Below are 15,736 nucleotides of genomic sequence, written 5' to 3' on the forward strand. Positions count from 1 at the left end.
TTATACTATAGTTATTTCCTGGTATTTTCATAAACACCCCTAAATTGAACCTTCCCTTGTAACAAAACAAAAACATGAACAGTTAAGCAAAACCTACTAACAGAGGAATAAATGTGATTCCATATGTGTCATTCTATACATATTCACTTCTCTGCCAAGAAGAGGGAAATATGTTTCATCATTTGCTTTCTAGGACCAATATTGATCATTGCATTTAATTTGAGATCAGCTATCTTTTAGACTTTGCTTGTATTATTATAGTCATTGAGTGAATTTTTTCTCCTCATTCTGCTTTCTTTGATCTGCAACAGTCCTCACATATCTCTAAGTTCTTCATATGCCTCATTTCTTTTTTGGGGGGGGCAATTGGAGTTAAGTGACTTACCCAGGGTCACACAGCTAGTAAGTATCTAGTGTTTGGTCTGAGGTCAGATTTGAACTCAGGTCCTCCTGACTTCAGGGCCAGTGCTCTATCCACTGCACCACCTAGCTGCCTGTGACTCATTTCTTACAGAGCAAAAATGTTCCAAAAATGTTCTATTACATTCACATATCACAGTTTCTTTAGTCATTCCACAATTGATAGACCACTACTTTATTTACATTTTTTTTCTCTACCATAAAGAGTGCTGTAGTCATAATTTGAAATGAGGCCTTTCTGTCTTTAACTTACTTGGAATATATGCTTTATAGTAGAGTTGTTGGGTCTTAAGGCTATGACTATTTAGTCAGTTTTCTCTTATAATTCTAAATAATTTTGGAACAGTTGGAACAAATCAGAGTTCCACCTAAAATGTTTTAATATATTTGACTTCTCAAACCCCCTCTGACATTGACTCTTTTAATATTTTAATCATCTTGCCAATATGACTCAGAGGTGAAACCTCAGAAATGTTTTAGTATTATTATTAGTTTTTGTTCCAGACTTGTGATTTCATTCATGTTTCCCACCGTGGAAACTCCTGCCATCACTCATAAAAATCAACTATTCATCGATTTTATTATCTTAGAGAATTGCTTGGGATACTGAAAAGATAAGTCATTTGTCCAGCATCAGTACATATCTGAGGTGAACTTGAATCTAAATCTTTCAGACCTTGAATTCAACTCTCTATCCACTATGCAACACTGTCTTGTTTGCTAATTAATTAACATTTTTCTTATTAGCGATTTGGCACATTTTTTTCCTAATTTATAGTTTGTGCTTGTTTTGAAAACCTTTTTGTTCATATCTTTCAGTAACTAAGGATTTCTTTTCAAAAAATATTTTTATTTTATTTTTTCTCAATTACATGTAAAAACAATTTTAACTTTCATTTTTTTAAATAATTTTTGAGTTCTAGGGGCAGCTAGGTGGTGCAGTGGATAGAGCACCAGCTCTGAAATCAGGAGTACCTGAGTTCAAATCCGGCCTCAGACCAAACACTTGACACTTACTAGCTGTGTGACCCTGGGCAAGTCACTTAACCCCAATTGCCATCATAATAATAATAATAATAATTTTTGAGTTCTGAATTCCATCTCTCCCTTCCTCCCCTCTCCCCTTCTTGAGAAGACAAGCAATTTGATATAGATTATACATGTAAAGTCATGCAAAACATTTCCATATTAGACATGTTGCAAAAGAGAACTGGACAAAAAAAGAACGAAAAAGAAAATAAGAAAGATAAAGAAAGTTTTAAAAAAAGTATGTTTCAATCTATATTCAAACTCCATTAATTCTTTTTCTGAAAGTGGATGGCATTTTTCATCATAAATCCTTCTGAATTATCTTGAATCATTGTATTTCTGAGAATAGCTAAGTCATTCACAGTTGATCATCATACAGTACTGCTGTTGCTATGTACAGTGTCCTTCTGGTTCTGTTCACTTCACTTTGCATCAGTTCTTTTAAGTCTTCCCAGGTTTTTCTGAAACCATCCTGCTTGTAAGGACCTCTTTTTAACCTCAAAAGATTTGGGAATAATAGTTTACAATTACAGTCCATTGATTGGAAAAATAAAAAATTGAAACCTTATTAGTGGCTTTTTTCTTTTTTTTTTTCTTTAAAAAAATCAAAATCTCTTAATTATAAAGAAATATTGATTCCGGTCAACAATTGGAACCAAGAAGCTTAAATGATTTGTCAGCAGTCTCTCAGCTAATATGTGTCAGGGTCAGGACTTGAACCCAGGTCTTCCTGAATCCAAAGCTGGCCCTCTGTCCACTATGAGATAATATCTATAAAAAGCACTTGGCACACTGGCCCTGAAGTCAGGAGGACCTGAGTTCAAATTTGGCCTCAGACCAAACACTTGACACTTACTAGCTGTGTGCCCCTGGGCAAGTTACTTAACCCCAATTGCCTAAAAAGAAAAAAAGGGAAAAAAAAGCACTAAGCACATAGTAGGAGCAGTATCAGTGTTTATTTTATTCCCTTTCTTTACCCTTCTTCCTATATCTTGCTACCTCTCATGAGAAAATCACAGATCCAGATAGATTCAGTATTACTTTTAAATGAAATTTATAACTTATTAATCACAACAGAAATTGAAAAACAGCAATATATATGCAAATTCAGAAAATATTTGCTTGTTATACTCAGTCATGTTTGCATATTTTGTTGTTGCTGAATCAAGATCAAAATGACAAGTCTTGCAATGTGGCTGATATGGAAAGTCTTGATATATACACATATGTGTATATACTTATATGCATGTGTGGGCGTGTGCAAGCGCGCATACACACACACACACAGACACACACATTTACACACACACTTTCCAATCACTCCACAGTCCTGCAGGGGCCCTCAGCTCACAGGTTAGGAATCGCTGCCTTATGATCTGCTTCTGCTAGCTTTGTTTATAACGTAATAGAATTTTTTGTACCTTGTCTATAACCCCCCCTTAAAGTGATTAGGTTTTTCATGTTTATTCCCTACAAAATTTAAATTTAAATCTGCCAGCTGTTAGGTAGTATCTAACAGTTCCATAGGAATCATGACAGTATTTATATGTATGGTAGTCTGACTTTCAGTGGGGAAACTCCCAATGGTGATGTTGGCCCATAGCTCATCTGCAACTAAAAGTCATAGACAGCTTCCTGGAGCCCTAAGTGGTAACTGACTTTCTCATAGTCTTCCAGATAATGGATGTCAGAAGTAGGTCTTGAACCCAGGTTGTTTCTGATTCCCAAGGCCAGCTCTCTACATACTGTGATGATGTCTCTCATTATAATTAGTGTTATAAAAAGGTGTTTGGTTGTTTTTTGTTTTTGTTTTGTCCAGACCTCTGATTTCTTGGAACTCCCAGTGTGGAAACTCTTAGGGTTACTAAACAGGCAACCTCTTTCCAATTGGCCAACAGGAAATAACTGCAAAGTGTATTTGCCTTCCAAGGGGAGTCCAAATCACAAAGCTGCCCTATCTGTCTTGGAAGAGACTGTGGAAGGGGAGAAGGATTTCACTTTAATATTAGAATATTGCTTTGTTGACAACCCTGAGTTCAGTTCCCTTCCTAGGGGAGCTTATGAATTACTGTGAGTGCTTTATCCATACTTTAATTTTTATTGGTGCCTGTGCATCTTTGCTGCCTCCTGCATATTTCAGTGAAATAAAGGCTGTCTTCTACCTGAAAAAAAAAAATTTTTAATGGCTTGCCCAGGGTCACATAGATGTCAAAAGATATATACCTAGATCTTCCTCACTCCTAGTCCTATACTACATCCTGTCCACATGCTGCCTCTAATACTTAATGACAAACTAGCATTTGTTAAGTACCTACTATGTGCTTAGCACAATTCTAAGCACTGGTGATACAAAGAAAGGCAAAATAGTGCCTGCCCTCTAGGAGCTCAGAGATAACAGGGGAGACAACAGACATATAACTGTACAAAACCAAGATATGTACGTGATAAATTGTACATAGTCTCATAAGGATATCACTAATATTAAGGAAGACTGGGAAAGCCTGCTTGAGCCAGGGAAGCTAGGGGGGAAAGATGAAGGAGAGAGCTCCAGGTGTGGGACCAGCTAGTCAGGAGATGGAGTGTTACAGGATTACAGACTATGTATATGGAGAGGAGTAAGGTGTATAGAAAACTAGGAAGATAGGAAAGGGCTAGTTTATGAAAAGCTTTAAAAAGCAATTAGAGGGTTTTGCATTTGATCCTGGAGGTAGTGGTTGTCCTTTGTTCTCAGAAAGGACCAAAAATGACACAGCTATGTTGGGGTCAAGGTACAGTGTGTCCCACTGTGGCTGATCAGGCAAAAAGGAGTCACTGGGGTTCATTGGATGACATAGGCATTCACTTTAGGGAGATCAGTTTGACAGCTGAGTTGAAAGATGGTTTGGAGTGGGGAGAGACTTGAGGCCTGAAGAGCAACCATTAGACTATTGCTATAGTCCAGGTATAAGATGATGAAGGCCTGCTCCAGGATGCTGGCAGTGTCAGAAAAGAGAAGAGTATAGGAGAGGTGTTAGCAGTCAGGTAGAAATGACAGGACTTAACAACTGGTTGGATGCGGGGGATAAGAGAATGAGAAGAATGACACCTATTTTGTGAGCCTCGATGCCTAACAAGAGAAGGGCTTGGGGTAAAAGATAATGAGTAAATAAAATAAAATCTTGATTCTGAAGATTAGCTTATAAAAGAAAAGTTATTGCCTTGGGAACTTACATTTTTAGAAATGTGTTGCTTAGGGGAAGCTAGGTGGCACAGTGGATAGAGCACTGGCCCTGAAGTCAGGAGGACCTGAGTTCAAATCCGGCCTCAGACCAAACACTTGACACTTATTAGTTGTGTGACCCTGGGCAAGTCACTTAACCCCAATTGCCTTAAAAAAAAATGTGTTGCTTATAAGCCACCTAGATGCATACCCAATTAGATTTGCAAAATTTTAATGGAATTGTTTTTCCTTTTCAGTCCACTTCAAATTATCATGCGAGAAGGTTTGGAGTACGGGCGGCTATGCCTGGATTTATTGCTAAGAGACTCTGCCCACAATTAACTATAGTGTCTCCAAATTTTGACAAATATCGAGAAGTGAGTAAGGAGGTAAGAACACTGATTGGGGAATTTCAGTGGTGCATCAAAATATTAACTTCATTTAAGTTTTTCTAAGTAATAGGCAAATGGTAAGTTCTCATTTGTTTATAAACTTGTAGTATACAAATAGATCACCTGGGGCTTTAAGTTCCTCAAAGTACTTTGATTAAAAATGACCAGTTTGATCTGTGGGAGACAGTCTAAAACACCTTACAAAATACATTATGCCTTTTCTTTTTTATGGGATTGTCAAAATCCATAAAAAGGAGTTAATTTCTCACTTTTTATTATGGTCTTCTTTTCAAATGACTAGACTAGTTTGTGTTGTATACTAGAAAAGCAAATTCACAAATTGGCAGCTTATAGCTTGGGAGGGTTAATGCAGTGTCAAAAAGCATATGGTTTGTGTTGGTGAAGCATGCCTTCTCCTCCACAGATAAGCTGACTATTGATGTGGAATGAGGCATATGTTTTCTGCCTTAGCCAAAACATTGACTTGTTTTGCTTAGCTGTATTTCTTTGTTGAGAGGGAGGGTTTTACTAGGTAAGTGAGTCATTGGGAAGGGAGAGAGTTGTTTTTTAAAGTGCATTAATAAAACATTTAATTTTTACAAATAAAAGTAAAATAATTCCCTTTTTAAAAGTATATGCTTTATTTTGTTCCTTTAGGACTAGGACTATTATCTCCACTGCCATTAATGAAAACAAAGCTTTTGCTATTATGGAATTATAATGAAATATATTTTAATTATAAATTATTTCAGTTTTTTAAATAACCAGTATTCATTTTCTCCTAATGCGAACTCATAAGACTTAGAGAAAGTCAAATAATTCTTAGAATCTACTGTCATCATCAGTTTCAAACTCTTGCCTAATCCAGTCTTTATCGAAGCTTTTATCAAGTGACAAAATTGATTGGTTTGCATTTTAGTGCCTTTCCTTTTCTAGGCCTACTTACTCCCTGGTTGAAGATGTTAATGATGAATAAAGTATCCAAAAGGCTGACAGCCAAAGAGAAGGAGAAGGAAGGAAATTAAGTGGTATAAATATTTGTTAATGTATACCACATTATAGAAGAAAAATCTATTAATGAGTGGCCTCAGATTGTAGTGGCTAGAAAGATGGATTCTTGAGTGAGAAAGGATTAAGGTCTAAGGCCACATTCTAAAGCATCCTGGCTGTATGACTCTGGCCAAGTCACTTAACCCTCAGTGCCCCAGGCAGCTCTTAAGGCTATAAATTATTGAGCAGTTGTAATCTGTGTTGGTAGAAGGAATTCACCAGGCAGAATTCCCTCTGTAAATGCAATCAAAGTGCAGGGGGGAAAAAAAAGTAAGACTGCCATTACCAATTTACTGTGTTTTGATGTTTTTTTTTTTTTAACATTAACATTGTAAATGTTGTTTCATTTTGCTAGGATCAATCAGTAAATTTTATTATGTGCTTGCTATGTGCCTGGCACTGTGTTAAGTGCTAGGGATACAAACAGGAAAAATAAAGACAGCCCCTGCCCTCAAGGAGCTTACAATCTAATGGAGGAAGACAACTCACAAAAGGAAGCTGAAGATGGGAAGGTGGAAAGTACCTGACACAAAGATATGGTGAAAAATTCAGGGAAATCCCAAAATAGTGCAGCCAAATAAAGAGATGTCTGTCCTGAGCCCCCTCCTCTAATGGAATTTTTAAAATTCATGGCTCTACTTTCTAATTAGTGGAGTAGATAGTAGTGAGTTGTGAGTACCAAAACTGAACTGATCTTGTAAATGGGTAAGTGGTAGGATTTCTGAGGTAAGTGATGAGGTTCTTGGAGCATGAAGAAGTCAGAGAAGTACCAAAGTAGTGCAGCCAGATTTGGAAATAAGGTCTGGAAAGAAAGGAAGGAAGAAAAGAAAAGAAAGAAGCAAGTGCCCCACTTGCCAACTTCTTTTTCCTGGTTCCTTCCAAATAGATAAAATAGGAAATAACAGGATGACCTGTTTTTTAATACAGCTCAAACTCTCTAAGAGATTTAGTAAAAACATTGTAAAAAGTATTCCCTTAACCCAATAAAAACCTTTGACAGAATAATTCACTGCATTCATTCATTGCATGTGAAGAGGTTTCTTTTCTCCATTCCCCAGATAAGCTTGCCCAGGTTGATGAAATTTTTTTCATTCTAGATTTGGGCAGAGTTTATGTGAGCATTCCCATATAGCCATGCCTATTTACAAATTGGCACATTTCTAAATATACCATAATACAAACATAGTATTTGCTAATGCATATTAATTTGGAGCTTAAGAGCTTGAAAAGGAGCCATTTATTTCCATTGTAAAGAAGCAGGGATAACTAATTATTCTTGAAACATTAAAACTTTATTTTTTTACTAGAAAGTATATACTTTAGTTCTAATAACAACATCTTATGCAAAAGAAGCTTATACAATTAAAAAAATTTTCCATGGACTACTTATTTAAAATAATCTAAGTTAGCTATTATCAGGAGCCAGCTTCTTTTTAAACACCATTTGCACTAGGATTCTGTTTAAGAATACTATTCAATTGGCTTCTTCTATAAGAACAGATATGATTAAAGTTCTCTGAGTAAAGCTTGTTGATAAATGTATGTCACGATCCTTAATGACTAACTTAAAGTATTCTTTAGGGTTTGTTTTTTTTTAACAAGCTACCTTTTTGAGATATTTTTTTTCCTCAGTGCATCTTTAGTGAAAATGTATTAGATACCTACTATGTGGAAAGCACTGTGTTGGAAAGGCCCCTGCAAGAAATAAAAGAAATAAATAAAACATTGTCCCTCTCCTCATAGAGTTCACAATCTTGTAGGAGATTGACATTTATACAAATACATACATACGTATGTATATGTACGTATGTAATTGTAGTACAAAAGGATACAGAAGTACATTAGAAAGGTACAGCCTACCCAGATACCTTCAGTGACATGTAACTCATTACCACACTAGAAAAACCACTTCACTGTCATAGTAATGTAATTTTTAAGGCCTCCTTCCTCATATAGAGCCAAAATCAGCCTCTCTAGTTTTCACCCACTGATCTAAGGTCTGCCCTTTGTAGGTCTACAGAATAAGTATAAGCCCTCTTCTTTGTGACACATGTATTGTAGACAGCAATCACATCCTGTCCTAAGTCTCATTAGGAGACTAACCATTCCCAATGAATAGACAGCTTCTTTTTTCGTTAAGTTAAAGGATCAGAGTCCTATTCCAGGAACTCATCTGGAGGTTATTGTCAGTTTGAAGGCTTATCAATACCTGTGGATAGGCCTCTAGTACCATCCTAATGATAGACTATGTTTGTACTCTGACAATCATCCTGGCTAAATTGGGAGGCATTCATCACCATATTGACTCCAAGATGATAAAGTTTTCAGCAACATTAGCTCTAATTTGCAGAGAGGTTGTGATTTGTTTTAATGAAGGAAGTACCTACACCAAACAAAATCAGAGCCTTGAATAATAGATGATATTTATATAATTCAGCATTGTTTTTTTGGACCAGAGCCATGATTTCTTTTTCATGAGGAACTATTTGTTGGGGAAACTCCCTCTACCAAAGCAAATTGGCACCTGTTTTGCAACTTACAGCTTTGATCCAGTAAATAGATATCCTTATGGTCTTGTAAGACAAATCTTAATTTATACTCTAAATTGGGAACCTTTGAACTTCAAGTATAATTAACCAAAAATATCCCACAACCCATCAACTTCACAAAGGACTTTTCTTAAATAACATGTGTTATTTCCCTCACAGTTTAATTTTAGATTTTTCCCATGCATTTAATATAGTATATAATTATATAATTGATCCTACATATGCATTTTTGACTTAAACTAGTATTTTTGAGCTTTGTTCTCCAAGATTTTATGATTGTGTGTGTGTATGTATATATGTTTATGTCCGTACTTTAATTGAAATTCATTTATGTTCTAATCAAATATAATTTTCAGTTTTTGTTCCTAAGAAAAAGTGAGGGACATCTATTTTTTTTTCACATGCTTTCCCCACTAATTAAAATTGTATTTCTTAAATGTTTTCCCCTTGGTCGTGAAACTACTAGGTCTGAAATCAGAGATTTATTTGGATACCCAATCACAACTAGATGAGTTGATAAAAGGGAGCTTATAAAGAGGAAACGAAAGATTTTTCATGGTTTTTTGACTTAATGGTCTATTTTAAAGCAAAGGACATTATTTATAAATGTATTATATTAATAAATTACTTAACTTATAAATCCAGGAACTATTGATTATAAGGTCATAATGGAGTTGCCATGTAATACTGTCATAATGTAGGTAACAACTAAATGTGCCAGAAGCTTTTGCTACAGCAGCAAAACATAAAATTTTTTGTGTGTTTGTCAAGGTTATGGAAATTCTTGCTGATTATGATCCAAATTTTATGGCTGTGAGCCTTGATGAAGCCTATTTGAATATAACAAAGTATTTAGAGGAAAGACAAAACTGGCCTGAGGATAAAAGAAGATATTTCGTCAACAGAGGAAACACTACAGAAAATGGTAAGCTATTTATTGGAACTGGTAACCTAAAAAAAATTTAAATTGTCACTAGAGTAGGTGGTGGCTAGAGCAGGCTACTTGCATTTGGGAAATTGTACAGTGTTTTAAACCATCCCAAGCTACTCTCTGAAACAAGATAAAGCAAAAGCCTATCTTTTTAACAACATTCTTCTAGTGATGCTGTTTGCCTTCAAATAATGAAATGTCACAGATCTCTGAAGAATTAAAATTTAAGATGATCCAAAGGGAAATGGAGAGATATATGATAGACGTAAGCAAACTAATGCCCAAAAGAAATGGAATCCAAGAGATCATATGGTTGGGAAAGAAAGTAGGTTGGTCATATAAAATGGAGAAAAACAGATGGTCAGTTACAGTACTCCACTGATACTCAAAGTATGTTTAAAAGCCAAAAAGAAGGCTTCAGATATGTTGAATAGACCTTCTGTAGATGTATGGGAGGACATGGACAAAAGTTATTAGATGAAAAGGGTTCGATGGAAGAGTTGTGATTTGTATCTTCAAAAGGAACATGCCTGTTGACGAGAACAAGATTTCATTGAAGTATAGACATAAAGTATTTTTGAGAAAGCAGTGTTTGCTGTACTTAAAAATAAATGTTGATTTGACTTCTTAAATGTTCACTGACTCATTGATCTATTTCTCTAACCCAGGTCTCTCCCCGATCTTTAGTACTGCATCACCAACTGCCTATCAGACATTTCAAATTGTATATCCAAGAGACATCTCAAACTCAAAATGTTCAATACTAAACCTACAGTCTTTCCCCAAAAAACACTCCCCTCTAATAAATGTCCTCATTTCTGTCAAAGGCACCATAATCCTTCTAGCTTTATCCTCAACTGCTCACTGTCATTCACCCCCCATATCCAATTAGTTACCAAATTTTACCCTACCTACACAACCTCTCTTGTACCCAACCTTCTGCTCTCTGCTCACTTAGCTACTACCTGAGTTCAGGCTCTCATCACTTCTTTCTTTAATTGTTGCAACAGCCTTCGAGTTGGTCGTCCTGTCCTAAGTCTCTCACTATCCAGTCTGTCCTATGCACTGTTGCCAGTGTAATTTTGCATAAGTGCAGATCTGACCATATGACTTCCAACTTAAATTTCAGTGACATCCTTGTTATCTCTAGGATGGTATATAAACACCTCTTTAGCTTTTAAAACTCTTCAGAACCTGTCTCCTTTTCAAAATAAGATTCATAGAACATGCTCCTCAGTATGTTTAATCCAACTTAGAATCATGCTTTGCTCCTGAGGAGAGAGAACCTTCACAGGCAAAGAGAGAGATCATTGGTGAAGCACTGTGCTTCAACAAAAGGAACAGAAAAGACAAAGATTTGGTGATCTCAATGGACTAGAACACAGAGTTCAGGCTTTACAACAGTTGTAATCGGTGTGTATAGGCTATTTTGCTTTATGACTTCTCCCCACTTACCATGATTTTATACACACCTTTCCATCTGACAATGTCATATGTAATATTTAATAGCTGTTTTTTATTGTTTGGTCATTTCAGTTGTGTCCACTTCTTTCTGACCCCCATTTTGGGGTTTTCTTGGCAGAGATACTGGAATGATTTGCCATTTCCTTCTCCAGTTCATTTTACAAATGAGGAAACTGGGGCAAACAGGGTTAAGTGACTTGCCCAGGGTCACACAGCTAGTGCCTGAGGCTTGATTTAAACTCATGAAAATAGTGTTATTAACATATATAACCATAAGACATATAAACCACAATTTCCTTGGCTATGTCCTCTTTGTAGGGTGTAGGGCATTTGAGTTTTCAGTTTTTTGGTAGTATGGATAGCACTGCTATGTAAGTCTTTGTATAAATTACTTTTTTCTTTAGAGTTATTTCCTTAGGCTATATTCCCTGAAGACCAATTACCAACTCAGAAAATATAAAGAATTTTACTCCTCTTGTTACATGTAGCCAGATTGCTTTCCAGGAAGATTGAACCAGTTTATACTTCCAGCTATGCAATAGAAAACTTTCCTCATATCACTACCAGCATGGGATTTTATACTTTTATTTTTGCTTGCTTAACTGATATAAAATCCCTTAAAATTTTAATTTTCATTTCTTTAATCGATAATGAGGCTGTACATTTTGCTTTGGAGATAGAGTTTGGAGTTCAGGATAATAGCAAGAAGGCCATTTGTGCTGTAATGGAAAAAGTGTTAAGAGGAACATTGTGAAGTAAGTCTATAAAGGTAAGCTGGAATGATGAGATAGACTGCCAGGTGGGGTTACTTATGCTGAATATTACATATGGTATCAGGTGAAAGTTGGTTTTGCTCAACAGTTTGGTTTTTTTGTGCATTGACAAGGGTGAGCTTTATTGGTAATCAGGAAGTGTATGTGGTGTTAAAAAAAAAGGCATCACAAAAATTTATTTTAAAAGGGTAGGCCAAAAGCAGATTTTGAAGAGTTTTTAACTTCAAGCTTAGGAGTTGTTTGTTTTTTTAATTTTTACCCTCAAGTCAATAGGGAGCCACCAAAGATACCTCATGTATAAACTTTATCAATCTCTCCTTGGGCATCTGGGTTTTTACTTCATATTTTTTAGTTCAATGCAAAAATCATTTCAAGAAACATTATACTCATTTATTTTGCACCTATTATGTGCAAGGCTCTGTGTTAGACTTTCAGAACACAAAGACAAAAACAATAGTCCCTTCCTTCAAGGAGCTTCCATTCTGTTGAGGGGGGAATGTACAAAGATAGTAAGTTTAAGGAAGAAAGTACTAACTACTGGAAAGACAGCATAACCTCTTAATTCTTCAAATTGTTCAACATTCCTGACCTCTTCTGATACTTCACCTCAGCTACACACATGGTTATGTCCTTGATGTCATCATCATCAATAAGTGTTACACTTACATGATCCCTAACTCTGAAATCCTTTCCTTCCTTTTCTTCCTGTGCCTTGCCCTCATGAAATCTGTCATCCTTTATTTTATCATCTGTTACTCTATTCCAAGGCTGTCTTCTCTACCCTCTCATTTTCCTCTCCCTCTGGTTGATTGTATCAAAATCTTACTAACTCTGTATTTGAAGTAGCATAAATTAACTTTAGGATCCTCTCTGTCCGTTGGATATAACCTTAGCAAATATGTCAGTTGGTATACAAGTAGTTATATGAAAGGACTCCTAATATATAAAAGAAAATTTATTTTGGTTCTTGCATTGGAATAGCTTTTTCTATGAGTTAGAAAAGATTTTTTTAGTCATCTTACAAATAGAATTGGCAGTTTATTCAGTTAATGAAATTAGATTACTCACATATTGCCTTTTTCATTGGTTCTGAATTATTTTCTTCTAAATTTTAGCTTAGGAAAATTTTTTTGATCTTAAAACAAATACAAATACACACAACGTCTTAACTTTGGTGCCCAATTATAATTTTAAGGGAGAAAAATAGGCAAGGTTTTTGGGTTGTTGTCTTTTGAGTATTTTTTAAAAGTGTTACCATTTAAAAGGAAAAGCTTGCTTTGTTTTGGTTGGAATTTTTTGAATTACATATTTGCTCTAGAAGACTTTTCCCTCTAGAAAAATCTTTGAATTGATATAGACTTCATTGCAAATAGTTCTATAAAAATAGACAAGCTTCTCGACTTATCTTGGAATGGGGAGAGAAACTTCAAATATCTGAATTTCTCTTTTCTTTGTGGATTAACATGGATTACTTTTTGTATGTTAGTTATATATTCCCTTAACATGGACCTTAAGTTTTGTTCCTTTTGTAAAATTCAGAAAAATCAGAAGCTGTCATATCAAAGGCTCCAGGGTTAAATGAAGCTGCTGTATCCATCTCCCCTTTACTCTTTGAAGATAGCCCTCCTCAACTACAGCAGCAGGAGCCAGAAATTCCTTCCCAAGCGCACTTTGAAGAACAGAGAGATCCTCAAGTCCTCCAAAATTCAGTTATTTTTGGAACTTCAGCTGAGGAAGTCGTAAAGGAAATTAGGTTCAGAATCGAACAAAAAACATCGTTGACAGCCAGCGCAGGTATGTCAGACCATCCTGGGGGCTAAAGCAGGGATCCTTTTCAGGATTGCTAAGTACAGGATACGACTAGCATTCACCTCAAATATTGCTTCAAAATGTGGCCTGTTGCTTAGTGCTCAGCCAAACTTCTGGCAACCTCCGGCTTCCAGAATAGCCACAGGCCTCGAAGTAAGTGAAAAGGCCTTTGAGAACAAAAGCGTAAGTAAGTGTGAAAAAGCCATTAAGCAATAGCCCAGCTTAGGCATGGGTTAGACTGGGTGCTATAGGAGAAAGGGGCCTGGCCTCAGGATCAAAGCCTCTGGATTCTAGTCCTAGCTGTTATGAGTGGGTGACCTTGGGTAAGTTAATTAAACTCTGAGCTTTGGTTGTCTTAACTGCCTCATGAGGATAATAGTCCCTATACTTCCATGCTCAAAGAGTTATTTTTAAAAAAATAAAGTGCCCTATAAACTTTATAGCACTATATAAATGTGAATTTGTAGTAGTAGTAGTAGTAGTAGTAGTAGTAGTATTTTAATAAAGTTTATACATAATCCTTGGCTTTCACTCCCTATTTTTTCCCTCTTTCACTCCCTTCCTCCCCTCCCCATTCCTCTTTTCATGGACAGGAAAAACAGAAGCAGACCCACTGAATAGTTGTGAGAAATGACATTGAAAACAGAGGTAGTGATCAGAGTGGAGACAGAAATACCCTCCACGGTGACATAGTCCTCTAGGGCCATTGATTGTAGGGCCAAACAGCCTTGCATACATAAGGAGCTACTGAGGATATCATGCATTGGCACAGTATGCCAACTATGGTTCATAATTAGTGAGTCATCAGGAAAGGGTCTATTTTGTACTGCATGATCTGTTTATTTACTAAAGGAGAGAAGTATATTACTCATTTTAGAAATATTTGCATTACAAAAGAAAATACATTTTGGTATTTAAAATATTATTCTTTAGGTACCTGGAAAATTCACTTCACCCAAGTATCTCCTTTCCCAATGGGGTCAAATAAATGAAGCACCACTCTGCTTTCATTATTAATCCTGAAGCTAGTCTATAAAGGGTCTCTTTCATCTCTAGGCATGATTCCAGATTCTGACTTGAACTATAAATGAAAACAAACGCCTTTATCTTATTGTAGTTTCTGTTATACAACATAATAAGATAGTATCTCATTTTCAAACTGTAGCCAGGCTTGTGTTTTCATGGGAAATACATGATATTTTATTTAATATCAACATTATCAGTTGCTAATATTAAAATCTTATTAACAATCCCATTTCTATAATGCTTTAAAAGTATGTGCCTCACAAAATTCCCTAGAGGTAGATGAGGAAACTAAAGCTCACAGCTGTGAATGCTACATCACACAGCTAGTTTGGCCCCAAATCCAGACCTTCCAAATCCCATTTCGTCATTCTTTCCACTCTACTGAGCTGCCTCACTGATTTACTATATACTATTGATGAATTTGCTACAAAACATTAACATAAGACATTTTACATAATAAAGTGCCTAGACCTTAAAGTCTGTCATATTGTAAAAAACAAAATAAAACAAAACACTAATGGAATTCTTTCAACAGACTGTGAGCTCCTTGAGGGCAGGGACTTTTTTATTTTTTTTTGCCTTTCTTTGTATTCCAGTGCTTGGCATAATGCCTGGTACTAGGTACTTAATAAAGGCTTGTTAACTTAATTTGACTTCTCATGTTATACTACATTCTTTAGAAAAGACTAATCTTTTAAAAGTCAGTACTATGTTGGATCATAATGGAAAGGGAATTTCACTAAGTGAGAATTCTTTATGTTACCATGAAACGACCTTAAATGGCTACTTGAAAACTTCGTTTATATTAGTAGCTTTTTTGTGGAAAGGCGCATAGTGGCCTTTTTTGAAATCTGTTATGGAGGATCTTATTTGCAGAGTTGATTTTGTGTGCTCCAGGCTGTTAAGTACCATGTTAAATCTCCATGGATCAATTAAGTGCCTGCTATGTACCAGACGCTCTGCTGGGAGCTGAATATACAAAGAAAGCAAAAGAGCAGCTCCTTTCTCAATGAGCTCACAGTCTAATAGGGGAAACAACATGCAAACAAGTCTGTATATACAAATACTTAAGAGACAGAGGAAATGTTCTCACA

At 35.8% G+C, this 15,736-nt stretch overlaps 1 protein-coding gene across 4 annotated transcripts in view; it reads left to right on the forward strand.

The window, feature by feature from the left end:
* The window catches only part of POLK (DNA polymerase kappa), a 96,215-nt gene that overhangs the window by 64,368 nt on the left and 16,111 nt on the right, over nucleotides 1-15,736 (forward strand). For 2 of the 4 annotated variants that reach the window (XM_020998432.2, XM_020998433.2), the window contains 3 exons: nucleotides 4,906-5,037; nucleotides 9,411-9,564; nucleotides 13,347-13,601. In XM_020998432.2, coding sequence (XP_020854091.1) covers nucleotides 4,906-5,037; nucleotides 9,411-9,564; nucleotides 13,347-13,601 — 541 coding nt within the window. Of the gene's footprint in view, nucleotides 1-3,350; nucleotides 3,520-4,905; nucleotides 5,038-9,410; nucleotides 9,565-13,346; nucleotides 13,602-15,736 lie in introns of those variants that run through there. The other 2 variants (XM_078153159.1, XM_020998434.2) reach the window with 2 other exon arrangements.

This window comes from Phascolarctos cinereus, unplaced genomic scaffold (assembly GCF_003287225.1).
Source record: "Phascolarctos cinereus isolate Bilbo 61053 unplaced genomic scaffold, phaCin_HiC Scaffold_4;HRSCAF=312, whole genome shotgun sequence".
NCBI classification, from domain to species: Eukaryota; Metazoa; Chordata; class Mammalia; order Diprotodontia; family Phascolarctidae; genus Phascolarctos; species Phascolarctos cinereus.